Source organism: Pavona decussata, unplaced genomic scaffold (assembly GCF_977016875.1).
Source record: "Pavona decussata unplaced genomic scaffold, jaPavDecu1.1 SCAFFOLD_155, whole genome shotgun sequence".
Taxonomy (NCBI): Eukaryota; Metazoa; Cnidaria; class Anthozoa; order Scleractinia; family Agariciidae; genus Pavona; species Pavona decussata.
The window spans coordinates 3,498,159-3,524,644 of NW_028145567.1; the positions used below are offsets into that span (position 1 = coordinate 3,498,159).

The window sequence follows — 26,486 nt, forward strand, 5'->3', positions numbered from 1 at the left end:
TATGAAACTTTGTTGTTATACGATGCAATAAGCCAATGTAGCAAACAATAAGCTTCAAACTTTGACCGGCCACCGCACAGGGGCACCCAACGACAATTTTCTCTCAGATCCTTTGAAACGCAATGTTAGGCTATCTGGAGTGCCTTTAAAGCTCTGTAGGTTCATTTCAAGCCGCGCTATAATATTTTCATCTGTTTGGTCATTCTAGGGGAACTTGAGTCTTTTCGAAATTATTAGGGCATTTTTGTCCATTTTCCGAAAACCTTAGGTCTTATTTCCTTTCCGAAAATCTTAGCTGACCTTTTTATCCAAAACGACATTTTTATGAATCCGAAAACATTAGGCCGTAAATTCCCCATATCACGAACATTCGAGGTGAACATTTCTTTAAGAAAATTGTAGGGGATTAAGGACCTTCCGAACAGATAATTTATTTAAACGATCCGTTGGGTGCCCCTGACCGCATCTGTAAACGTCTTTATAGGTCCTAACTTCAAAAAATGGATGTTTTTAAGTTTCTATTGGAAAGTTCGGTGCGAAGAAATCACGCTCTGTTTGAAAGATAATAGAACCACAATGCGAGAAGGAAAGGCCATTGATAAGCTTTCTGATTCCTAAACGCTAGTGGAAATCCACTTCACAAAAAAATAAAGGTTTGATTGTCAATTTTTACTAAAAGTTTTCCTTTAGGAGAGCTTCCTGTCTGTTTTTCTTGCTGTTGTTGTTGTTGTTGTTTTTTTTTTCCATGAAATGAGGACATTGTGTAATCTTACATTAATCGACATTAAATACCCAGAATGTGAGAATAGAAAACGTGAGTCAGGTCTGTATGTGTGTGGTCATTACATTATCGCAGATCAATTTCCGGTATGACGACACGTAGCGTAACGCAAGGATACCGTCCGAAATAACATCACGCTATCGTTGTGCCTCAAACTATTCCATTAGCTCCATCGCGACGGGAGGATACGTTTCCACCTGCAGTGCAAAACATACAGCAACTCATCCCGCGTAAACGCCCATAGGGGTCTTGTTTAACGCAATGTTTGAAGTACGTGACAATCATAAACCGATCTGATAACGCACAGATGACGTCAACGTTAAGAAAAAAGAAGTAAGCTACAAGCCGCAGGCTTGCACAGACCCATGGCAAAATGAAATAAGTATTTGTTTTACAACCATATACAATAACCAAGACATTTATTACAACCAAATTTCGTTAGGAAGCATTACCTTGACTAAGCCGAGTCAGGCAAAGCTTTCGAGCAAACTTTTAGACCACTACACGAACACAACTCTAAATTAAAGTATAATCCGAAAGAATGAGTCACTAACAATATTTTCAAGACTAACCCTTATTCCAGAAGGAATTTCTGACCCCCAAAATATCACAGCATGTCAGTCGCTTCGGCTGCGATTTGTGATCGATAACTCGACATTAGAGAACTCTGAAAACCTCTACGGCATGATGGACGGTCATTTGCTTTCTCCAATGCAGGACTGCGGGATCGCTAGTTTGGGATCGCTGTTTCTTTATTTGTTGTGTCATAATATCTTAGTTAGTAAATTGCTGAAAAAATTACATATAATTGGCGTTAAAAGCTTAATAAAGGGTTTAGTAACCGAACAAACTGAAAGACAGGCACTGCGTCTAAAGATGAGGGGGCACTATTTCAACTAGTTCAACAAGTCTTCCTCATTTAGGGCCTGGGCTAAGAGGACCATTCAGCTGCTGGCTCTGCGTGGCAGAAATAGACGCGGGGTTCCTCCTCGAGTCTCTCCGCACTATCTGGAATGCCACGATCGGTATAAGATCGAAACAATTCAAGGCATTGAAATTAGATGCCGTCTGGATGGGCTGGATTATAAACGATAACAAGCTTAAGGTTCCTAGCAGAGAAACACTTCCTTATTTTAACCTCTTGAAATACACAGCTAACCTATTTTATTAAAGTTGACATTTTTGTTTCCGTTTCTTCGAGATGTTCATAAGTGTTTTAGATATAAACATCACCATTTCTCCAACATTAAAATTAATTACATTATATATCATATTAGTTTATCCCACACAAGTGAATAGTGCTTTTCCCGCGCGGTGATTGGCTAGCTCGGAGGTGATTAGCCAAGTACTATTCACCTCCGAGCAGCCGAAGAGAAACAAGTGCCTCCAGAAGTTTTATTTGTCCGCAAAAAAGCTATCATTTGAAGAAAACATTACTCTATTCAAACAGAGATTACGCAGCAGAGGTTACCTCAAATTCCGCGAAAGAGTGTCGGCTCTACAAAACAAACAAAAAACGCGCAAAAAAAATTTGCCGTTTGTTAGGGAATATCGCCCTTTTGTGCCTAACCTAAAACAATTCAGATGAGTAAATGGCACTTGATAGAAAATCAGCCTCTGTTAAGAGAGATCTACAAAGACCCTTCCCTATTTTCGTACACTCCAGAAAAGGGAGATCTCTGAAAGACGCACTCGTAAGAGCAAATTATCTTTGAAGGTCATATTCTTCCTATTCTTCCTATCTCGACATAAAGGAGCCGTGTTTGGCCTGTCTTCATTATTTTACCAAACAAGCTCTTCTATGTCAGAATTCATCTTTCCCGCCATTTTGAATCTTGTTGAGTAAAAACAACAGCCGCTGACCACGAAAATCTACTTTCTCACTTTAGCTTTAATTAAGTTCGACTTCAGTTAGGTTCGACGTCTGAATCAACTGCCGAACTTAATTATTTGAGTCGATCTTAATAGATATTAGGCTCGGCTCACGTAAAGTTCGACGTATGAACTGGGCCTCAGTGTCGGTGAAAGTGATGGATATTTACAACGCCGCTTCGCGGCGCGGTTAATATCCATCACTATTCACCTCCACTGTGGTGAGTAATTTTTAAAGATTGCGTCCTAGGTCTTCTGCACAAATGGGAAAGGGAAAATTTCTCGGTAACTTCAGTACAAACACTGGACACATGCCCAGAAGGAATGCCACCCAAAGAATAGCCGTAGACCTACAAACCAAGACGGTCCCCCCAATTCCCCTGATTGAACACAAGACGTTTTTCAAACGCAGATTAGCATCTTATAGATCTTACAGTCTGCTGGAGACATTAAACAACAGGATTTAACCAAAAAAGTTTTTTTTTACTTCACCCATAACAATGAAATGTACATTTACATTACACGTAAGTTAATTACTTAAATGAAAACATATTCCATTTCTTGTTTTAAATTATTTTAGGTTCAATAACAGTGAATGGCGCCCGTGCACTTACATAACTACCATTGTTTTGTAATTTATACTGTATGTTTTTAACTACCTACAATGTACAATATAAGAATGATGATTATTCTAGAAAGTGACGCAGGCATACTCGGAAAAAAGAAATAGAGTATGCCTGCGTCACTTTCTAGAATAATCATCATTCTCATTCATTCACCAGGCTGGAAATATACCATCACATTTCTTTCATATACCACACGTTCGACATTTAAATCCTAGCAGTATGAAGGATGTTTGTCCCATGAACCTAGTTTAATGGCCTTAGCTCCCACGAGTCTCCTGTAGCTCAGTGGTAGAGCATCCGAACTAGTAATCGGATAGGAGCACTCGGATTTCTTTTTTCCGAGTATGCCTGCGTCACTTTCTAGAATAATCATCATTCTCATTCATTCACCAGGCTGGAAATATACCATCACATTTCTTTCATAATGTACAATATGTAATTCAACGGTTTCTGACGCAGTGAATTCACCATTTCACAAGTCTCACAAGTGAATATAAAAATATCTCATTTTTTGACTTCATTCGCTGTCAGCAACTTTCACGGCCAGGGTGCAAAATTTACAAACTAAACTAGTCACAAAATACTGAACACGTACAAAAGTAAAAAACAGGCCATATTGATTGGCGAAGACGTCTCACGTCACCTTAGATAGAGGCAAAAAATATCGCCACCACAGTAAGAACAACTGTCCAGAGTTGTCCTTGAGTAGCTGATGTACTGCCGACTGATAGGAGTGGTTTGGCAGTTCCATTGGACGGCGATGCACTCACATTGACTGAATGTGAAGGAGGGCGGGTGGTCGGCCCTGAACCTGTGGGAAACGCAAAATACAGTGGCTTGAAACATTGTACGTTACTTTTCTTTCTCAGCTGAAGCTATAATAGTGTAACAGGGGCTTTTGGCGAATTTGGCTCCGTGGCTGAGCGAGAGGTGCCCTGCTACCTTCCGAGATCTTTTTTACGTCAATTGGACCAAATCTTCACAGGAACATAGCGTTTATTGCAGATCTTGACTCATTTTCTTACAGGCAGAACTCAAGAGCTTTTACGAAAGAACATTTTTCATATAAGAGCCATTGCCAATAGTATTTCGACTACTCAATTTCGATTGCGTAAGCTTAACAAATGGAGTGTTAAGCTTACGCAATCGAAATTACTTTTCGTGCCTTTACAAACTGAAGCTCATTTCTTATTCGAAAGAAGAGCAGGTGTTCAACACCAATGTGTTTTACTTGACGGTTACTTCCTAAACTGAGTGGAATATACTTTTACTGAAAATGTCCCGTAACAATAGCCATTAGTCGATTAACGAGAGAGCTACGGGTGATAGTTAAAAGAGATTTAATCATTAGTGTACTACTTCTAGGTTCTGTTTACACTTGCCTTGTGCTGTTAAACTTGACTGGTGCAAATCAAACAGAGGATCGGTTCGACTGGTCTCCGCCGAACTCTACCGGGACACCTCACAGGGCGAACAAAAAGAGCTAGGCTCAAGTAGTTCGAATTAGAGGGAGTCGCTTGTAGTAACGGACAGACAAGTGACTAAATGCGGATTTGAAAATCGTCCAGCCGACCAGATCGTGTCGGACTTGGAGGGTTGTCTTCCTCACAGGGGTATCTACTTTGAAAGAGTTCGCTGAAATCAATAATACTACAAAATGGCAATTACCTGGAGAATGAACTAAAATCTGGATCGTTTTCACTTGAGGTCCCGGCATTTTTGACCTTCTCGCTCTCTTAGTCATCATGTCTGTCAACTGTGCCTTGCTTATAATCTTGGTGCCGTTATCCTTCTTTTGTATTCCAGTTAGTATCAAAGAGCGACTTATAACCTTCAACCTGCTCCAGAAAGCTGGCATTGGCCGGTTGCTGTTTGCCACTTTCGTAGTTGCACCCAAATCATTGTGGATGTACGCGAACTTTGTTCTGTTTGCGTCATAAAGCGATATTTCGATCAGTTGTTCCGGTGGGTATATGTCAAACAAAACCCTGGTCAAGTTGAGTTTACCATCTATCTTAGTCTTCACACCTAAAGGTAAAAGAGAAGAGGCAAAATTATTAGGCAAGGTGAAAGCTGATCTCCATCATGCTTTGCTGAAAATAAGGCATATTTGGTGTTATCAGCCAGCTGCTGTTGCTTGTAGCTAAATAAACAAATGGATCGAAACTGTTTGGGTTACAGTAAACTAAAGACAAGTTACAGCTACAACTGATGATCCCCTATACGACCCCAAGTCACTCCTTCTTGAAACTCAACACATCTGGTTCTTGTTTTAGCATAATGATCTCGCTCATTTCCTAGCAAATGTTGCCCATATATATCCCGTTCGTTGGACTTCCGAAAAGAGACTTTTTGAAAGTGAGCGCCTGACTACACTCCAGGAAAACGGGACTTTGAGAAAGGCTGCCCTTTCATTTGGCAGGCAATAAGTCTACAATTCACAACTTTTGACGTATGTGGAACAGGGCCAGTCAGAGCCTTCCTTCAAGTACAGGCTTAATTAAAAGTCATTTCAGTTTCAACATTTCAGTTTTTTCGGTGGGTAAATGTCAAACAAAACCCTGGTCAAGTTGAGTTTACCATCTATCTTAGTCTCCACACCTAAAGGTAAAAGAGAAGATGTGAAATTATTAGGCAAGGTCAAAGCTGATCTCCATTATGCTTTGCTAAAAATAAGGCATATTCAGGTGTTATCAGCCAGCTGCTGTTGCTTATAGCTAAGTAAACAAATGAATTGAAACTGTTTGGGTTACAGTAAACTAAATACAAGTTACAGCTACAACTGATGATCCCCTACACCACCTCAAGTCACCCCTTCTTTAAGTTTAACACATCAGCGTGTTCTTGTTTTAGCATAATGATCTCGCTCGTTTCCTAGCAAATGTTTCTCATATATATCTCGTTCGTTGGACTTGCGAAAAGATGACTTTTTTTAAGGTGTGCGCCTAACTACACTCCACGAAAGTGGGACTTTGAGAAAGGCTGCCCTTTCATTTGGCAGGCAATAAGTCTACAATTCACAACTTTTGACGTATGTGGAACAGGGCCAGTTAGAGCCTTCCTTCAAGTACAGGCTTCATTTACAGTCATTTTTCAACACTCGTAAGGGACTCAACCTTTGGTAGGCCGTCGTATAAGGGTCCAGCAAGAACACCTCAACAGCTTGAGCAAGCTTAAGTAAACAATGAAGACCATAACAGTTTGACTAGACTTACAGACATTGGTGAAATCCACTTTAAAAATCCTTTTAGGCTCGTCTTTTAGGCCCGTCAAGACAACCTCAAACTGAAACTGGATGTGTTCCCTGCTGGTGTTTTGGCGTTCCACTGTTAAGCTCTGATCATTAGCTTCTCTCGATACTCGTGTGCCATCTGATAACACTGGTATCTTTACCCAACAGCCGGCCATTGTCTTGTTACAGTAAACTACGTCGGTCCACTCTGAGCCGTCAGAGAATCGGTATTTCCAGTACAGGTCAAAAATCAAGTCCTTCTTCACGGGTTCCACAGGTATGGTTAGCAAACCATGGGAGCACGCTGTCAGTTCTGTGTGGACTATTGCCGTTTCTGTTGCTATAATTCCTGAAATGTAGCAGGGTAATATAAATTGTAAAGACATTCTGGATGTAAGAAAATTTTTGCCAATAATGTTTAAAAGCTGAATGTATACTGTAGCCATTGTGATAAAAAATGTTCTGGTTTTTAGACGGTCCGGCGATGATATTGGGATCTAGTGACCTCGGCCGGTCGGACAGGGACCTAATTGGAGTGGAGAGAATAAATAAATGGCAGAGTATAACGGTCTAGGAGACACAATGGTTATCTGTATTGTAGGAATGAACACCTGGGGCGGGTCCAGAAAGAGGGGGCCGAAGAAAGTGTGGCGAGAGCGCACATTCACGGAGATTCGTCTTCAATATTGTGGGATTTTTTAAAACGATTAATTGTATAATACCATTCCAAGGACGGTCACAAAAACTTTCTAAATGTACAAGAAAAAAGGGGGCTCTCGCCCTCGCCCTCCCTCCCCCCGAATACGACTCCTACGAACGTGACGATCGGACTGTTTCACATCAGCCTTGGCCCTCCATCTTACCCCTGGCCCTAAAGACCGTGTCTTTGAACGGCTCAGAAAAATAGGGCTGTTTAGCAGCAAAGCCAACGCAAATGTCACTACAAAACTTACTCACGTTTACAGTGTAATATCTGGAGTGATCGACTGATCCAACGTCCACGATGTGGCCGAATTATACGGAAACATAACAGTGGCGATATTAAACTTCTGATTGAGCACTAAAAAATATTTACCGTCGTGGTCGTGTGCCCATGGTACGTTATCTTTTTATCATTTGCGTTAACATGACGTCATAGAAATATGCTAAAAATATTAATCGGCTCGTTGAACCTTCTAGATCTCGTGTTTTTTGACGTTGACATTGCCATTGCGTAAGGTCGCTGCATAAGCAGGTAATCTAAGTAAGAAAGGGAAAGTACCAATGTCCCAAGGATGCCGTTATTTGAGCTAAGTGGGCTCCTGATGGGATGTTAATTGATTACATTTAATTTGAGTCGTTCAAGGGGTTGTTCATAAACAGGATTACTTAGGGGCGGGCCATTAGAAATCACGGGAGGGGGGGGTGACAATTCCCAAAAAAAATTCCTTGAAAGGAAAATTGCAAAAAAAAATAAATTCCCGCAAGCAGTTCACCCCTCAAAAAAAATCCTGCAAGTAAACTGAACGAAAGTATGATATCAAAACACAACGTAGCTACAACGTCAAGTAGTTTTCTGTGCATATCAAGAATATAACCTGCTCTTCTATTATTTGAAGAGATTTTGCATGTATTGATGTTTTTAGAAGTGACAATGCAACAGATTACACCTGATCTCTTGCTCATTTATGGAGAAACATATTTCAAATGTAGAAGAAAAATAAAATAATTTTACTATAACAAACCTTCAACAATATTTCTTTTGAAAGCATAACAATATTAAACAAATTAGGAACCAGTCACTCACAAACAGCATGTACGAAGTTTTTTCAATTGCAGTTTATTGAAGTCCATTGAAGTTTATTCACATTTATCAGTGCCATTTTGCATATGCCACACATGATATTCCAATCCTAGCGGTATGCAGGATGTTTCTCCCATGAACCTAGTTAAATGGTCTTAGTTCCCACGAGTCTCCCGTAGCTCAGTGGTAGAGCATCCGAACTAGTAATCGGAAGGTCTTACGTTCGACTCCTGATAGCAGCACTCGTATTTTTTTTCGAGTATGCCTGTGTCACTTACTGAATAATACATCATTCTCATGTACGAAGTTGTTCGCGTCTCTGGGATTTCGCGTACTATGTAGTTGGCTTTTTGACGCCGCCGAGCAATGCAATAAAAAGTAAGAGCCTCTGTTAGCAGGGTAAACATCCGCACTATCCATTCTATCTATTTACGAAATGCAAACGTCAAATCTTTGAAATTATCTTTAGTTCTTAACCGGTGCTGCAGTTCTTTCTGCTGCGAATGTTCAACTCCATATTCACTTTAAAAAACAGTGTTCCATACGATAGAACCTCTATATGCAAGCGCGTCCTTCGTGTATCTGATATCGAATCTAGGTACCAATAAACACTGTTTTCCCTGTAAGGAATAACCGTTACAACTTTCTACAAAACTTCAACTAAGTAGGAATTTGCTATGAAGTAATGTCAGCCTGCCTGTGACGATCAGTTGCGTTAAATATTGAACTCCACAATTTAAACACAAGTATTGTAGCAAAAGAATCCTAGGTTCCAGTTTGGCGCGTGGGATTCAAACAAAGTGAACTGAGATCACTTACCAAACTGAAACAGCAGGAAAAATATCATCAAAGGATCCATCGTTTTCTTCATTTCAGAACTGAGTTACTGTTCGCGTCCTTGTTCCGACAAATTTTGAAGACAAATCGATCTTGCCTTGAATATATAGCATTTATCTGCTGCGGGGAAAATTTTTCATTCATTTTTAGAGTGGTCCTTCAGAAACGCATTAGCGGAATCGTTTGTTGTCAAAACTCTGCATGATAATAGTTACTGTCAGATGAAATTGTCCGACCCGTCCGTCGACCCGGAACATGGAACATTCCGGATTCTCGGAACGTATGATTCCGGAACATGAAACAGAACAAAATAAATTAATGAAAAATGTATGTGAAAACTAAACATCAGTCCTTGCAATAGATTTTGAAGAGAAATCGAGCTCGCTTTGGATATTTATCTCATACTGAGAAATATGTCAGGCAGCGCGCCTTAAATGGCTCTTTATTCTTTTGGTGGTTTCTTTATCTTATTTCTCTCGATGCCCCTTTTTTTTTTCTTTTTTTTTTTTTTTTTTTTTTGCTATTTTCAGATTCTCAAAGGATATATGTTAACCACGTGTTTTATTTTTCCTGTGCAAACTGCTGGTTTGAGATATGGATCCATGTAAGAGAAACGAAAGCTTGCCTTAATCATCCATGACTGTCACAGCCTAAATGACGAAATGCAAGCGTAAGCTTGTGCTGTGAATGAGTTCATTTATTCGGAATCAAAACATCGAGGTCGAGCTTAGGTTGAAGCTGTATTAATTCCTGATGATTAACGCGTGCCAGTATATTGCGTCAAATGGAAACTGCGTGAGCAGGTATTTGTATCGTTTATTCGACACATTGAAACACTGCCCATTTATGGTCATGGTGCACTGAAAATTCCTCATCCGCAGTCAACAGATGATCCTGCGATATACACTTTTTTATAAGAACGTCGAGGCTGAGATTAACCAAAATTTCAAGAACGTATTAAGAACATTCCTCAGGCTGAGAGTCGATTAAGAACGTTTTTTGTATTTTGCTAATCTGTATATAAATCAAGGTAACAAATGTAAATTAACCAAAATACTTAAGGGCATGTTTTGTATAACATTAACAATGGTGACACTCACACTCATCTCGGTTTGTCATAATCACTTTGATAGGTTTCTTGGTCACGTCCGCTGTGATTTACTGAAATACATAAAGTGTATGCCATGTAATCAAAGTAAGAACATGTTAAGAACGTTTTCAGCCTCAAATCACAAAAAAAATATAAGAACGGTCAGCCTCAGCTCCAAAATTAGACGTTCTTATAAAAAAAAAACAGTGTACACTATTTCGTGGGTCGGGCCGACTCACGAAAGGGTGTTACTACACCATTTGTGTTTATATTTTTATTTTATGTAACGGAACGTAAGGAATGCAATAAACTGACTGTGTTTTGTTATCAATGTGTTGAATAATAAAACAATCATCCTCCTCAATCTTGTGGGCCATGGGGCCTTCGGCGTCCTGGGTTTGGTATCAGGCGTTATAACATAGCGCGCGTACGTGCTTCCCTTTCTAAATTCTGTTGGCGTCATCATGGTACATTTCTCAACGTACGCACGGCCGTGTGTCCATAAGATGACGCTGCAAATCAGACAAACTCGGGTTTCTGTCGCAAAAAATTAAAATTAAAAAAATACAGAAAAAAAGATTTAACACAAGATAACATAATATTTTATTCTGGAAATCAACTAATCAACAAAGCACTTCCTGAAAGAGGAAATCATGAGCTTAACCCTACATAAAACCATAGTTAATTGAGGGACTGGTTATGCGGAACCTACCCATGAAAACAATGGTGGCGTGCCTCGATTTACGTTGGAAGGCGGGCCACGACCGTGCACAATCTTTTGTTTTAACGTTGACACTACAGTCGAATATCTTAACAGAAACGTTTCTATTGGTCAGTTGCAGTCCAACACATTTGAAAATCTATTGCGGTTTGTGCAAGGTCAAGGTCAACAATGCTAACAAAAGCATATAACAAAGAAGTTTGTTATGCTTCATAACCATTGCCTCTTATTAAGTATGATAAAACGATTTCCCCAAATAAACATTCTAACGTCTAAAACAATATCAGTCATTCAGTAGAATGACTATTTACAGTCATTAATGTGGTTGTGGTTTCTTTTGGACGTTATACTATGGGATGTTTAAGTTAGCGATTCTTCTTAATCGTTCTTTTAAACAATGGCTGATTCGGTTAGCGATATTGTCAGTGAAATACGAAGTAAACAAGCAATATGCGCGGAAGCCTTTTATCACGAAAATGCTTGGATAGTCGGTCCGATACACTTTGTGTGAATACAAACTGTGCGGGGGCAAAAGCTCCAAGACAAAGGAAGCAATAGACCCGTATGTAAAAATGGCTGACATTTTATTATTCTTTTGTTTGCATTCAAATTAACCTTACTAACTTCCTTCTTCGTTCTTGGGCTCAAAAATCAAAAGAATATTTCTCCTTGAACAAGGCTAGTGAGTCAAATTTGAATGCAAACGAAAGAAAAGGTGACGCAGTCTAGCGTGAGAGGTAATTAAATACCACCGTAAATTTCGTGTATTGATCACCTAAATTCCTAGAATTTGAATGGCCACTATTAAAGTACTGTTCACCATATCATCTCCATGTACCGCTCACAATATCATCTCACAGTTAATAATAATAATAATAATAATAATAATAATAATACTTACTTACATTGCGCCGATAGTAATAATAGCTATATATCGAACGTTTAAAACTATAAACCTACTCAGAATACTAAAACTATACAAACCGCATAAAGATTACATAAAAGCTTTCTGGAATAAATGTCTTAAGTGTCTTCTAAAAATTGGTAACACAGGGGCTACTTGTTATCGCAAAAAGCAACGAATGCCAAAGCTTAGAAGCAGTAACAGTAAAAGAGCGATCTCCCATATAATGTGACGAGAGTAATGAATTAAACAGGATTAAGTAAAAGCCCATCACAATCGGAGCGGCTACATGGCAATATTGTAGCATTTTTGGACCCTTGGCAGCTTGTTAAGCTGATAGGCTGGCAAGCCATAAAGTAGAGTCGTTTACAATAGTCAACGCGCGACTAGAAACAAATACGTGAATCAGCATATGTCAGTGGACCGCCTAGAAAGATCTTTCCTATTTCATCTTACATTGTACAAGCAATAAAAGTATCAGAACAAGTGTTATTTACATGGGAATTTATTTACCATTACAGAAACCCCTCGTATCAGCGGGTTCTTCACACCCGCTTTTGGTCTGATTTCACAGTCTCCAATAAAAATATGATCAATTTTCACCTTGACTTGTTGTTGACTTGATGCCAATCTGTTTTACGTCATTGAGTAGTAATATACGATTATCACTGTAATTGCAACTTTCTAGAAAATCACAATACTTTAGTGTAATCCCGATATCAGTTGACCCCTTAAACTGTTTTTTCCTGATTTATATAGGATCTGTGCCAGGATGCACCGTCATCAGCTTTGGTGGTCATACCTGGATCAGTAAAATCGAATGTATGCCCGAAGGTGTGAAAATTGTTAACTCGTAAAAATGTTAACCTTGACTAGTTGTTGATTTGATGCCAATCTGTTTACGTCGTAGTAAAATACAATTAGTGTATGTAATCAAATGGTGACGAGTGAAATTAGGAAATAATTTCACGCAGGAGTATACCATTTGATTATCACTGTAATTGCAACTTTCTAGAAATCATAATACTTTAGTGTAATCCCGATATCAGTTGACCCCTTAAACTGTTTTTTCCTAATTGCTGCCGCAGCGAGGGAGCCTGAAGCGACCGAGCAAGGCAGCAACTCTAATCGGCACAGAAATATAGTTAAGGGGCCTTGCGAGAGCTTTCTTGCAAAATGCAAAGGATTGTGGTCGCGCAAAGATCAAAGGAAAAAGGAATTGTGGTTAATTTTGTGGGCACCACAATGCAACGCGCTGCTTTGCTTTTTCCAGTTTCGGAGAGAGCAAGGGAGAGAAATCAAGGTGAGTATTTTTCGTCGTTTTGAATGCCCCTGATTTTGCGGAATGTTTCTACTTCGTTTATATTTTCTAAACTGAATCTCTTTTAATTTTAGAACGCAATATATTTGCAATTTCAGCGTCAGGGATATCCTCGATAACCCTCGAGGTAAAAATGAAGGCAAATTCTTGAAAGTTGTGTTGTTGATTACGTAAGCTTATCTGCGTTGATTATTTCCAACTTTGTTCATTTTTAAATACAAAACGTAGGCACTCAAGCTACGTACTTACACTATAATTTGAACACTACCTCATGTGAAAAGCAAATAATGCATACAAGGACTGTATTTGTAGAAGAATCATTCATGTTTAGCCATGTTTCAGAACTCTCGAAGCCGGCCGCGCCGAAAGCGCTGAGACAGCGTATTTAATTCCAATCGTGCAATCTTCTGATTATATTTTTTCAGCAGGGCAAAACTGCATTTTAGCTCAGCTTAAGTCATGAATATGTGAATAACATACGGCTTTTCAAATGTTTTACTGGATGTTAGTCGTTTTCAATGACATGCTTGACATGTAAACAACATTTTATTTTCTATCAGATTTTTATTTACGCGAATCATTGTATTCACTGCAAGGTCAGTAAACTTTAGTTTTCCATTGCTTCGTTTGGTGTGAATTTTCACACTTCGTTCTAAACTTGATCACTTGGTGCATGTTTATACGCCTCGTTCCGAACTTGATATCTTGGTGTATGTTTATTCGCCCCGTAAAACAAAAGTTAGATTCATTATCTTACCAAATAAACAAGTGCAACAGGAAACAACATTTCAAATGTCCGATATTTTTAGCCTTGTATGTAGCTGTTTCACAGGTTTTATGTAATCACTCTAATAGAGGGCGTTCTAGAAACGCTCACTACTTAGTAACAGTAAGTATAACTCAGAAGTCTGTTCCGCCGTTAAGTAAAATCACACTACAATTTATTGTATATTTAACAGTTTCAAACAAATACAATTGTAAGTTCTGTTTCCTTTGTACTTTCAACATGTCATTAAATACACATTTCCGTTGTTTTACACGTTTCTTGTCATCACTGTGTTTTCCGGTTTCAAATGAGCACCATGGGTCATTTTCAACTCTTTCAACCTCCCCTTCTTATTCCCATCATAACAGCAGTCACCTGCCTCCCCAAGGCAGCATTCACTGCCGTTCCGGTATACTAGTTTATATAGCCTTTGTGCCAAGATGCACCGTCATAGGCTTTGCTGGTCATACCTGGATCGGTAAAATCGAATGTATGCCCAAAGGTGTGACAATTGTTAACTCGTAAAATCGGGGGAAGACATGACTTCCCTACCAATTGCTTTACTGTGTTGAAAAATTCCACTTTGAAAATATGATCGGATAAGGCTCTAGCTGAAGTGAGAGAACGTGGGCAAAAAATATAACGTACTACAGTGTACGTGAAAATATCCCTTGCTCTTTGTTTGCGGAGGCAGCTCTCTGTGCATCACTTAAGAACAAAAAGGGTTCCCCAAATTCGGATTTCCCGCGCACATTTGTTTTTGTAAGCAATCTTAGATTACATTTTGAGGCAGACAACCGAAAATTTTTCACGTACGAACGTGTAAATGAACAAAGTTTAACTTTAGCACTCATAGCCACTGCACCGTTCACCGGCCACACCTCTGAGGTATAAAATAATCATTAACTTTGGCGATAAGACATTAAAATAAGCCAATTTCGCCAACGCAATCCTTTCCACTCAAGACACCAATACCCGATTCCACTCAAGACAGTACACCAATATCGATTTCTTTCACTTTCATTTAACCCTGTCACATGCATCACTGTCTATCGAATATTTGAGCATTACAAAATACGACTTGTTTACCAAAAATGGTTATGTGATTTCACCTTCAGTCAACACTGCACGTTGGTATTCAACACATACAGCACATCGTTACACTGCCCAACGATGGTCATGGTGTACTGATATTCGTCGAACGTCGTCAACAGATATCTTGCGATATACGTAATTTTGTGTGTCGGGGAGAAAAATGGGGCAAAATAAAGATCGTCCCTAGCTGCGCTTTGTTATCAATGTGTTGAAAAATAAAACAATTATCCTGGTCAATCTTGTAGAATATTCCCTGATTTTAGCCACCTCGGCCTACGGCATCGTCGACTAAGTATCAGGCGATATTCAGCGCGATTTCGCTGGATAACTGCTAATTTTTTACACCTGAAAAGATGTTTCTTTGGGAGGTGATCACGAGACACAATGTAGTTTATCTCTATTCAGTCTGCTTAGTTTTCTTCATTGCGAATACAAATAAACAAACAACAGCAATTTTTGTGACCTTCCTCTCGCTTGCCTTATCCGAGTTACTCTTTATTGAACATCCAACTCATCGGGCTCTGCCTCCTCACCGCGGCAGGTTTGCGTGCTACAAACGCGATTTCTTTACTATTTAAGGTTTTTTCCCCTTCCATTTCTCTCGAATTCCCTACCAACTGCGACTTTGTGACAATCCATTTTCGAGCCTTTCAAGGCGGCTCTTTTCTCACCAAAACACAAAATATAAAGTCTATATATGAACATCAAATTCGTGTTCAAGTTGAACTTACTTGCGCGTGCGTATTATGTCAAAGACGCCAATCTCAAAAGATGTTGATTTGGGGAATGCAGAAGGCATTGTCATTCGCGAAAAAAGAAATGACACGCAAAGAGACCACAGTGGAACGCGTTTTCGTACACGGTCACTTTCAAATTCGCCATGCGTCGCTTTCACTATGTTGCAAGTACAGTTATTTCAAAAACCAACTTTATGAGCTGCATCTCAAGCGTTTGCAATCTGTTCTTTCGAGCAAATCATGCGGCGTCCTTTACAAGACATTCTTCGTTCGGTTCTTTGTTACCTCAGATCGCTGTACAAGGTATACATATACAGTGCACAGACCTTAATCTCAGTAATTTAAACTTTTGATGTAGGCCGGATATCGCAAAATAACTATAAATAAACTTTATTGGCTTGCATTACTGGTAGACCCAGTAGTTTACATTGTAGGCCGGAAATCATAATAATATGAGGAAATGGTAAAGCCTATTTGTAATTGATCAAATATAAAAATATCATCGTGAAAACAAAGTTAAGTATTGCTATGCAGCACAATACAAACGATATTATGTTACGAGAGATTTCGCGTTTCACTTTAATACGTTTAGCAAGCGCGTTTCAATAGCTTTGCATTTGGAATAGAATACATAATCAGGTGGTCACAATAGCTTTGAGATTTTGAATAGAATATTTAATCAACTTATATCTGGACACAAGAAGTGAACATTCTCGGTTGTATTGACAACCGTAGTGATTTGTGTGTCATCGTTCGATATTTTACTTGTTTTCGCTTTTGCTGCTTCATATTTAGCTGTTTATCTTATGTGATTTTGGCTTTTAATCATTCGGTTTCATTCCAATTCGGCATAGGGTTTTCAAACAAAGAGTTCTTATTTTAATTTATTCTAGTTAACAGCTGGCTTGTACACGGGTAAGAGTTCATTGTACGTGGCTCATGTACTTTGCTCGATCACGCGAGGTCTTAACCTTTGTGCTATAATCTTACGAGTCAGCAATTCTTTTGATGTATGCTTAGTTTCCGCAATCAAAGTTCAGTTTCCTTTGTTACGGATATAGTCCGGAAAAGTACTCTCCTTATAAGGAACTCTCAACAATTACACGCACGTGAAAATAATATATTCGTAAGTGACTTTGTCTGTTGTACCCTCGTGCGATTACAACATGCAAGCGTCTTGAACAAAAGAAAGTACTTTAACCTTTTGTAATCAGTAAGTATATAAGCACTAGGCGTACAATTGTAAATGGGTTACATCGTGGTTACATTCAAGATAACGTCCTGTTTACATCAAGGTTAGAAACGCAGTGCTGAATAAACCTATGCTGGATTGAAGAAGATTGTCTATTCTCTGCTGTTCGTCGAGTTCCAGTTGGCTAGATCCCTGTACCTAAGAGTTGTGACGAGCTCTGTCTTGCTAGCGAGCGAGTGCTCTCAAGCTAATTCCCCCCGTTATTGTCAAGTCGCCGTTGAAGTTCCATTTGTCCCTCCCGTGCGCTCGAGCAAGGAAAACTCCGTCCCCACGAGGAAAAACCCGTCGTCACAGTAGGTGGAGAAGAGTGGGGCTAACTGGATCGTCGCGAAGCCGCCGAAGAAGAAACGAAAACGCCAAGTTCCAGTCCAACAGGACAGCAAGCGATGTAACCCCTTGAACGCCGAACAAGATTACAAGCGCCGTTCAAGTACCGTGAGTAATTTTTATGCCATTTGTAATCCTATGAAGTCAGTGAAGAAAGTTATACGAAAAACATTGCCTAGATATAATTTACGAAGTAATCCTGTATATCATTCAAGTACGCCTAAAATTAAAGTAAACAGTTACGTTCAAGTCGATTTATCGCAAGAGGAGATCAGTGCCTTGTTCGAAGAGTTACCTTTTCAAGTATCTCCAAGCGACGACGAGTTACCAGAAGACAGCGCGTGTCCCAGTATATTGAATTATAGAACCGTACCACATCCTCGAAGCTCCACAGCCTTTTCCACGCTCGGTCAAGCAGACGTTACTACACGCGAACCCCTCGATATCAGCCTTGATTCAAGCAGTGAATCCTTAGTCTACCCAAGTGTACGAGAAGCCGCGAGTCCCACGAATCCGCCTGATTCGCCCGAATTTGATCCCGCAGATTTACAGTCCTTTGTGTACAGAACGCCCCAAAAGGCCGGTCCGGCCCGCATCGCATTACAAGTAGAGAACATTTCCGATTCTGACGATTTAGAAGCACCAAGAGAGGGCGAAGAAAATCGGCAAAAGTCTACGCCTTCACAGCCTCCCGTTATCAATTCACCCGCGGATTTGGTGAAGTTAGTTTCTCGCCGAGAATCAAGCGACAGAGACAACCTTAGTGACGGCTCTCTCGAATCCAGTATCAGTGAAGACGAGTTTAGTAATAGTAGCGAAGATAATTTAGAAACTATGGATCCTGCATTTGCTCACCATATACAGGATCAGATGGCCTCCATCCAAGCGCAATTACAACAACAACAAATTCAGCAAAACCGGACAAATCGAGCCATGGAACAAGCGCCGATCCCTGAGTCCGCCGCGACGCGGAGACCTGTTCCTTTTCACGGTTTTGATTCCGAAGATGTCAATAGATGGCTCGACAAAGTAGAATATTATTTAAACTTAAGGCGGATTGATATCGCGAGTCCCACAGCCGTTGCTGAGTTAGTCTTGAATCTCGCAGGACCCGCGGAAGATTTCTTTTATTCTCTGCCCGCAGATCGCAAAGGAACTTTCGCACAATTACGCGATGAACTGAGAGAGCGATTTTCCAATGACAACCAGAGTTGGATTACGTGGCAATCGATCTCTACTCGACAACAAGGTGCCTTCGAACCACTCGATACGTACTTAACCGATTTGACGAACAAGTTCCGAAGGTTGAATATCGCTGATGCAGACAAGATGAGGCATTTTGTTCGTGGTCTGAGGCCCGAACTACGAGAAACTGTCCTTTTAAGACAACCGAAAACGTTCCGCGAAGCCGAAGAGATCGCCAGACTTACATCTGCTGTAAAAACCACTATGGCAACTGCCCCGGAACCTGGCGTGGCCAATCCAATCCACGACCTCTCGAAGTTTGCCCATACTCTCCTGGCCGCGAATGCGGGTAATACAACGTCAACGAGCGATGCTTTACGACCTTTAATGGCCAAAATAGATGACTTGGCAAGTAAACTGGGTGTTACAAGCGGACAGAAGACCATACCGGTTGCTGCACTCTCCGATAGCGCTCCCAGTTCTGTTCCCGTAAAGTCGGAAAACCCGCCTGCATGGGTCGAAACCTTGTTGGAAAAATTGTCTCAGAGACCACAAACCTCAACCTCAGTTGTTGCTGCACTGAACGAACCTTCTGGCGAACACTCTGGAGCAATACACAAGACAAGAAGCGAATTTCAACAATTAAAAGAGATGATCCAGAATCTTGGACGAGAAATGGATGCCAGGATACGCGGTCTCGCTCGTCGCCAACAACCACCGCGCGCCGAACAACCCAGAGAGAGAACCCGCGACGGTCGTCCCGTGTGTTTCACTTGTGGAAGAGTTGGCCATTTACAAACTAGCTGTCCAGAACGACGAAATACTGCTTCGCGAACAGCTCCACAGCAACCACAACAGTCGCCCAGGCCAAATTATTCACTGAATTCGAATTATAATCAACCAAGAGATAATTATAGAAATTATTCTCAAACCAATCGACGAGAACAGCGTTTGGCAGTCCTTGATGATGACCTGTACGATGAGGAGTTTGTAGGCCACTTAACGCCAAGCCACTCTGAACAGATGTATTTCGCTCGGAGATCCACGCCGCTTCACCGTGAAAATAACGTGATTTCTGCAATAAAGCCGAGCCGCAGACAAAGGATGGTTCGTTGTCCAACAAATTTGCATGAGAAGGTCGCAACACAGCACGCGGTAATGTCGCCTAGCAACCGGAAACCGCAACAGGCCAAACCTTCAGCAACAGTGGCAAGTGAAAAGTTTCCAGTACCGAACAACAATCAAGCTACCCCTGAGCCAATAACAGACCAAGGATCCGATGCTTCAAATATCCCTGTGGAATTCAAGCCAGCATTTGACTTATTCCTACGCGCAATAAAACAGTCGCAGCCTACAACGGCAACTGAAGACAAAACGCTGAGCCCACAGATCGTTAATATTCCAAACGCAACTACAGCACAGCCCATTGGTACCGAGCTGGAAGATTGCGTAGACGCGATCTCCTCTGACCTAGATCAAGGTAGTTTAAAGACAGGAGCCTTACAAGTCCAAGATTGCACTCCCAACAAAGAGATGTCACAGCGAGGTGACAGTTTAGCCGAACAGGTGTGGGTCAGCACAGCAACAAGAAGTAGTCCAGGGAAAGTACAGAAAAGATTGCCTCACTCAGATGCAAGTCTCCATTCCAGTGATCTGACCATCAGCGGTGTAATTGCAGGTGAAGCAGTTCAGTTACTCGTGGACACTGGTGCGTGTTTATCAGTAATAGACGAAAAGTTTCTCCAGAAGATTTATGGCTCGTTTTCGCCTAAGATGACAGATGGCATCCTACCGTCGATCCAGACAGTCAATGGAGAGCGTGTTCCAGTATTAGGAAAGATTGCCGTACCTATCGAGCTGAGTGGACATGAGTTTGTCTGTGATTTTCACGTCATGCAGAACCTTGCCTATGATGCTATCCTTGGCCGAGATTTTTTACAGCAGAACCGAGCCTTGATTGACCTAGACAACAACAACATCACCTTCAAAAGATCCACAGACGCCAAAAAGACTCGAAAGCACAGCTCCAATCTGCCTGTTCTAGGAACCTTCTTTTCTCCAACATCTGTAGGAAGACAGACCTCTACAAAAGCTGACCTAGAACCTCACCCCAAGATGCATAGTCCAAACGGAGTCCACGAAAGCCAAAACGGAAAGAAGAGAGTATCTCATTACTCCCTCCTGTTATGGGTCTGTTTCGTTTTGTACCTATTAACAGTATCCCCTACAGTTATGCAGGAAAGCAACAAGCCCGCTGTCCAGACGGCCCGAAAGTCCTGTGTTTTTCACGATGCCATAAATGAAAACGCTGAACGAGGTAACGCAGGTGTATCAGTCCACACAATTGACCCATTCAACCACAACGAACCTTATAAAGTTACACGAGATAATCTCGATGCCCCGAAATCCTGCAGAGTACCGTTAAAGAGTAAACAAACCGCCGTAGACATCTTCAACGATTCCGAATATGCAGTTCCAGACGGTGTTAGAATACAGGAAGAGACTACCCTCAGAGACTTGGTCCATGAACGCCTGATAACCGTTGCTCAGGATTTGCCCAAAGATGAGTTAAAGATAAAACCAAGCCCAACGTTGAACGTATAAACAATGGACATGTACCAGTTATAAAAGATAGCTGTTCGAAGTAGGGAGACGATAAATACCCTTGTAAGGTAGCCTATTTATCAGAGAATCATAGTTTGTTTCAGAAATGTTATACCACGTATTATAATTACGATTATTTTCATTACTCGCTCTCCTGTCAGAGAAGAAGAAAAAGTTCGTTCCAAAGATTAAGGATTATTTAGACCATTATGCGTTACATAAAGAAGAAATACGTAGAAAAACGTACAAAGGAAAGTACCTTGTGTTACTTATTTTTGCTCGACGAGGACGTCGAGATTTAAGGAGAGAGATATGTTAGGAGAGAAAATCAATAGCTTGTTGTAGTTGCTATAGTTTTGAGGCCCTCGTTACTGAATAACGAATTGTACTATTGGATCTTTCAGCACGCGTAAAAACAAACCATATTTAGCCATGCTTAGTATTAAGCCATTCATATTTACTGGAATTGCCATTCATTTGTTCGCTTTTAGAGAATAACTTAATTGTTACTTATTTTGCTCGGCGAGGACGCCTCGATTTAAGGAAGGACGGTTGTTACGAGAGATTTCGCGTTTCACTTTAATACGTTTAGCAAGCGCGTTTCAATAGCTTTGCATTTGGAATAGAATACATAATCAGGTGGTCACAATAGCTTTGAGATTTTGAATAGAATATTTAATCAACTTATATCTGGACACAAGAAGTGAACATTCTCGGTTGTATTGACAACCGTAGTGATTTGTGTGTCATCGTTCGATATTTTACTTGTTTTCGCTTTTGCTGCTTCATATTTAGCTGTTTATCTTATGTGATTTTGGCTTTTAATCATTCGGTTTCATTCCAATTCGGCATAGGGTTTTCAAACAAAGAGTTCTTATTTTAATTTATTCTAGTTAACAGCTGGCTTGTACACGGGTAAGAGTTCATTGTACGTGGCTCATGTACTTTGCTCGATCACGCGAGGTCTTAACCTTTGTGCTATAATCTTACGAGTCAGCAATTCTTTTGATGTATGCTTAGTTTCCGCAATCAAAGTTCAGTTTCCTTTGTTACGGATATAGTCCGGAAAAGTACTCTCCTTATAAGGAACTCTCAACAATTACACGCACGTGAAAATAATATATTCGTAAGTGACTTTGTCTGTTGTACCCTCGTGCGATTACAACATGCAAGCGTCTTGAACAAAAGAAAGTACTTTAACCTTTTGTAATCAGTAAGTATATAAGCACTAGGCGTACAATTGTAAATGGGTTACATCGTGGTTACATTCAAGATAACGTCCTGTTTACATCAAGGTTAGAAACGCAGTGCTGAATAAACCTATGCTGGATTGAAGAAGATTGTCTATTCTCTGCTGTTCGTCGAGTTCCAGTTGGCTAGATCCCTGTACCTAAGAGTTGTGACGAGCTCTGTCTTGCTAGCGAGCGAGTGCTCTCAAGCTAATTCCCCCCGTTATTGTCAAGTCGCCGTTGAAGTTCCATTTGTCCCTCCCGTGCGCTCGAGCAAGGAAAACTCCGTCCCCACGAGGAAAAACCCGTCGTCACAATTAGTCACACTCACATGAAATGTTCGGAGACCCGCGTTTGAGCGGCATTTCGGCACAGCCAAAGCATTATTGAAAGAAGATCGAGTATTATAACTATGGATATTTTTTACATAAGTTCTATAATTTGTGAAATTATAGTAAAAAGGCCAAGTTAGTTGAGAAAAATAACATTCCTTGTGATTTTCGGTATCGAGTTATAGTTACGACAACCTGCGCCTAAATTCCATAAGATAGGGGCTGGAATGAATCAAGGGAAATACCGGCAGGGAGGGGTACCAGAGAGCCATCTCGCAAACTCAGGAGGTGCTGGTTGCGTGATAAATCCCCCTACGGGTCCCCTACGGAAACGAATGTGAAAGCGGAAATAGCCACGACAAGTGAGAATGGGCGGGGAAATTTCCCTTGATTTGCTAAGTTCACCCAACACTCAACAAATACATACCACAAATAAAAGTACTTTTTTTATGAACGTAACACTGTAAACATTCAAATTCAGCGCTGATTCAGTAACATGCCAAGTTACGACAACTTTCTGTCGAGACTTAATGTAACAATACTTCTTTCCCAAAATCAGAAGATAAACATTTTCCTTCCAAGACAAATACTCAGATACATATCAAAGAGTGCATATCAGACCATATCACACAGTTATAAAAAGATCATGCAGGTGAGATTTCAAGATATTGATATGTTAGCCCGCCAGTGAACTAAACACTTATTCATTCTTTCTTCAGCCGTTCAAATATATAAATTTTCATATATTCACTTTCATCGGTGTTTCATCTCATCACCTCTATGGGTATAATACGAATTCACAAAATGACCAGCTCCCAGTTGGCCTGACAGCTAAACTGGTAGAGCACTGCACCGATATCGCAGAGGTCTTGGGTTCGAATCCCGTTCAAGCCTGAATTTTTTTCAGGCTTTCTTTTCGCAACTGCTTAATTAAAGTTGCGTATATAACTGCGATGATCATTCACTAATTCATTCAGCAACTAAAACTGCACGGTTACTCATTCCTGATATCCAATTGTCACCCGTAAGACAAGACCTTCTAGTCTCACAACATGAAATAAAACCACTCCATTTTGTTTTCTTATTTACATCGTTACTCGTAAATCATCTTCAATACCGCGGGTCCGGGAACATGTCACAGGTGAAACAGGAAACTACCTTAACATACAGTACAAACCGGTAAATTTGTTTGGAAGGACTACCGCAACAAAACAAAAGTACCGGATCCTGTAGTAAAGGATCTAATCAGCAACAAATTGTAGAACAAATAGTCTAAAAAAAAAGAATGGCAAGGCTGTTTTCACGGTCAATATTTCCGAAAGGCACGGCTTCTTCAGGGTATGTTTGAGACTGACCATGACGTTACAATTTAAAACAGTTACAACAACAGTTACCTGAATATAACTCTCTTACCTAACAGCAGAGTCCAAATCAGCGCGGCACATATGCTGCAGCAGACAGAATTCTTCATCTTTTGCTGATATATCCAAGAGTGGAGAGTTTGCGAGCGTTCTTTACCTTAATACTCAAAGGCACGTGTGCGTCACCATGGTAACCGAAGACGAAAATACACACAGCTTATTGAGATTTGATTGCTTATCATTTATTGTGTCCTTCTTTGGTCTTAACCTTGGAATAACGAACCAGGAAAATAATCAGGGAAAGTTTCAGAATGAAGTTCTCATCTAGACCGGACTTCCGCCGCTGGGTTGAAGCGCGGGTTCATTTTCCCACGCTGTGAATCGAGCCTTGTTCCAATCGAAATGCGCTGACTTTCCGCATTGTTTGGAAGCAAATTAAAGTGATGATACAGCTATTCCTAGTAACTAGTAGTAAACGTAGATTAGTGAGTGCTTTCGAGTTTTCATAGCTTCAGACTTCAACAGCTCAGTAGTTGAACAAAACCCCTCGTCCTACCAGGTGAAGGAAACCGCATAAAGGGGTCTTGCTTCACGCAATTTTGAAGTACGTGATAATCATAAACCCTCGATCAGATAACGCACAGATGACGTCAACGGTAAGAACAAAGAAGTAAGCTTCAAGCCGCAGGCTCGCACAGACCCATGGCAAAACGAAATCAGTATTTGTTTTATACACCACATACAATAACCAAGACATTTAACCTCATTTCGTGAGGAAGCATCACCTTGACTGAGCCGAGTCAAAAAATTTCGAGCAAACTTTTATGCCACTACACAGACGCAACTTAAATTAGAGTATAATCCGAAAGAATGAATCACTAACAATATTTTCAAAACTTATCTTTATTCCAGAAGAAATTTCTGACCCCAAAATATTAACATTAGAACCCTGAACACCTCTACATTAACATTAGAACCCTGAAAACTTCTACATGATGGACGGTGATTTGCTTTCTCTAATGCAGGACTGCGGAATCGCTGGTTTTATTAAAGAATATCATTATCCAGGAGCCCACTCCTGCATTATCATTATCATTATCATTATTAATATCATTATCATTATCATTATCATTATCATTATCATTATCATTATCATTATCATTATCATTATCATTATCATTATCATTATCATTATCATTATCATTATCCTTATCATTATCATTATCATTATCATTATCATTAGTATTAGTATTAGTATTAGTATTAGTATTAGTATTAGTATTAGTATTAGTATTAGTATTAGTATTAGTATTAGTATTAGTATTAGTATTAGTATTAGTATTAGTATTAGTGTTATTGTTACAGAAAGCCTGCGCGCTTATTTGTCATCGGTGGAAAAGAGTTGACATCTGCAGAAGGCGCTACACAAGGTGACACCTTGGCAATGAGTCTCTATGCTATTAGCCTCCAACCGTTAATTACACGCTTAAATTCCTCAAGCCTTACAAAGCAATGCTGGTATGCTGATGATAGAGCGGGCGCTGGTACTCTGAGAGAGCTGAGGAAGTGGTGGAATGTGCTCAATGAAATGGGACCTAGCTTAGGATATTATCCGAATGCTAAAAAATGCTGGATACTTACTAAAAAGGGGAAAGAGGATGGCAAGGGAAGTATTCCGTATCTACGCAAGGCCAGAAGCATCTGGGCGCTGTCCTAGGCTCTAGAACCTACCTAGAGGAGTACGTTGTTTTAATAAGAGAGAATTCAAAGACGCTATTCATTTGAGATATGATTGGCAAATAAGCTACACCCCGTACTTGTGCGCGTGGAGATGTTTTTGATGTAGACAACGCCATGGTATGCAGACGTGGAGGCTTCATAATTCAAAGACATAATGAGCTGCGTGATCTGGAAGCCGAAATGCTAAAACTGGTACTTCAGAAGAGAAACGGAGAAGTGCTGACACCCGATACAAACAGAATAGCGGGTGCCCGGCTCGACATTCATGCTCGTGGCTTCTGGGAGCGGCAAAGTTCTGCCTTTTTTGATGTTAGGGTTTGTTATCCGAATGCAAAGTCTTATAGAGGCCTTACGTCACCACAAAACAAATCTACTGCCAGCATGATCTTCTACTCGTGCGAGTAGAAGAGAATGTACCTCAGCAGGGTGCTAGAAGTGGAACAAGGATCCTTTACTCCACTGGTATTTACTACCACCGGAGGAATTGCAGGTGAATGCATGAGATATCACAGTAGACTGGCCGAACTTTTATCAACCAAGATGGGCGAGGATTATAGTACCATCATGTCATGGATTCTCGCCAAGGTCTCATTCGCCGTCTTGAGGTCTGCGCTGCTTTGCTTGAGAGGCTCAGGTTGTACGCGAAGAGCATCGCTGCACAGTACAGATACCGACTTTGAAATCGATAACC

At 40.5% G+C, this 26,486-nt stretch overlaps 1 protein-coding gene across 2 annotated transcripts; it reads right to left on the bottom strand.

Annotated features, from left to right (window-relative positions):
- Window positions 1-3,115: 3,115 nt before the first annotated feature.
- LOC146465918 (uncharacterized) lies at window positions 3,116-9,311 on the bottom strand. 2 transcript variants are annotated; one of them, XR_014868221.1, is made up of 5 exons: window positions 9,114-9,311; window positions 6,495-6,860; window positions 4,948-5,307; window positions 3,692-4,090; window positions 3,116-3,294 (listed from the first exon to the last, which is right to left on the bottom strand). XR_014868221.1 is itself a non-coding variant. In XM_085128318.1 (4 exons), the coding sequence occupies exons 1-4, from the start codon at window positions 9,163-9,165 to the stop codon at window positions 3,924-3,926; spliced, it is 945 nt and encodes a 314-aa protein (XP_084984444.1). In that variant the 5' UTR covers window positions 9,166-9,311; the 3' UTR covers window positions 3,116-3,923. The 2 variants fall into 2 exon arrangements, 1 of the variants encoding a protein (XP_084984444.1); XM_085128318.1 differs by having other exon boundaries at window positions 3,116-4,090.
- Window positions 9,312-26,486: the final 17,175 nt, after the last annotated feature.

Coding starts and splice junctions, on each gene's coding strand:
- LOC146465918 (XM_085128318.1), bottom strand. CDS start 9,165: ATGAAGAAAACGATGGATCCTTTGATGATATTTTTCCTGCTGTTTCAG. Junction 6,861..9,113: donor TTTCCTGCTGTTTCAGTTTG/GTAAGTGATCTC, acceptor GCTACATTTCAG/GAATTATAGCAACAGAAACG. Junction 4,091..4,947: donor GATTTTAGTTCATTCTCCAG/GTAATTGCCATT, acceptor CGTTTCCCACAG/GTTCAGGGCCGACCACCCGC.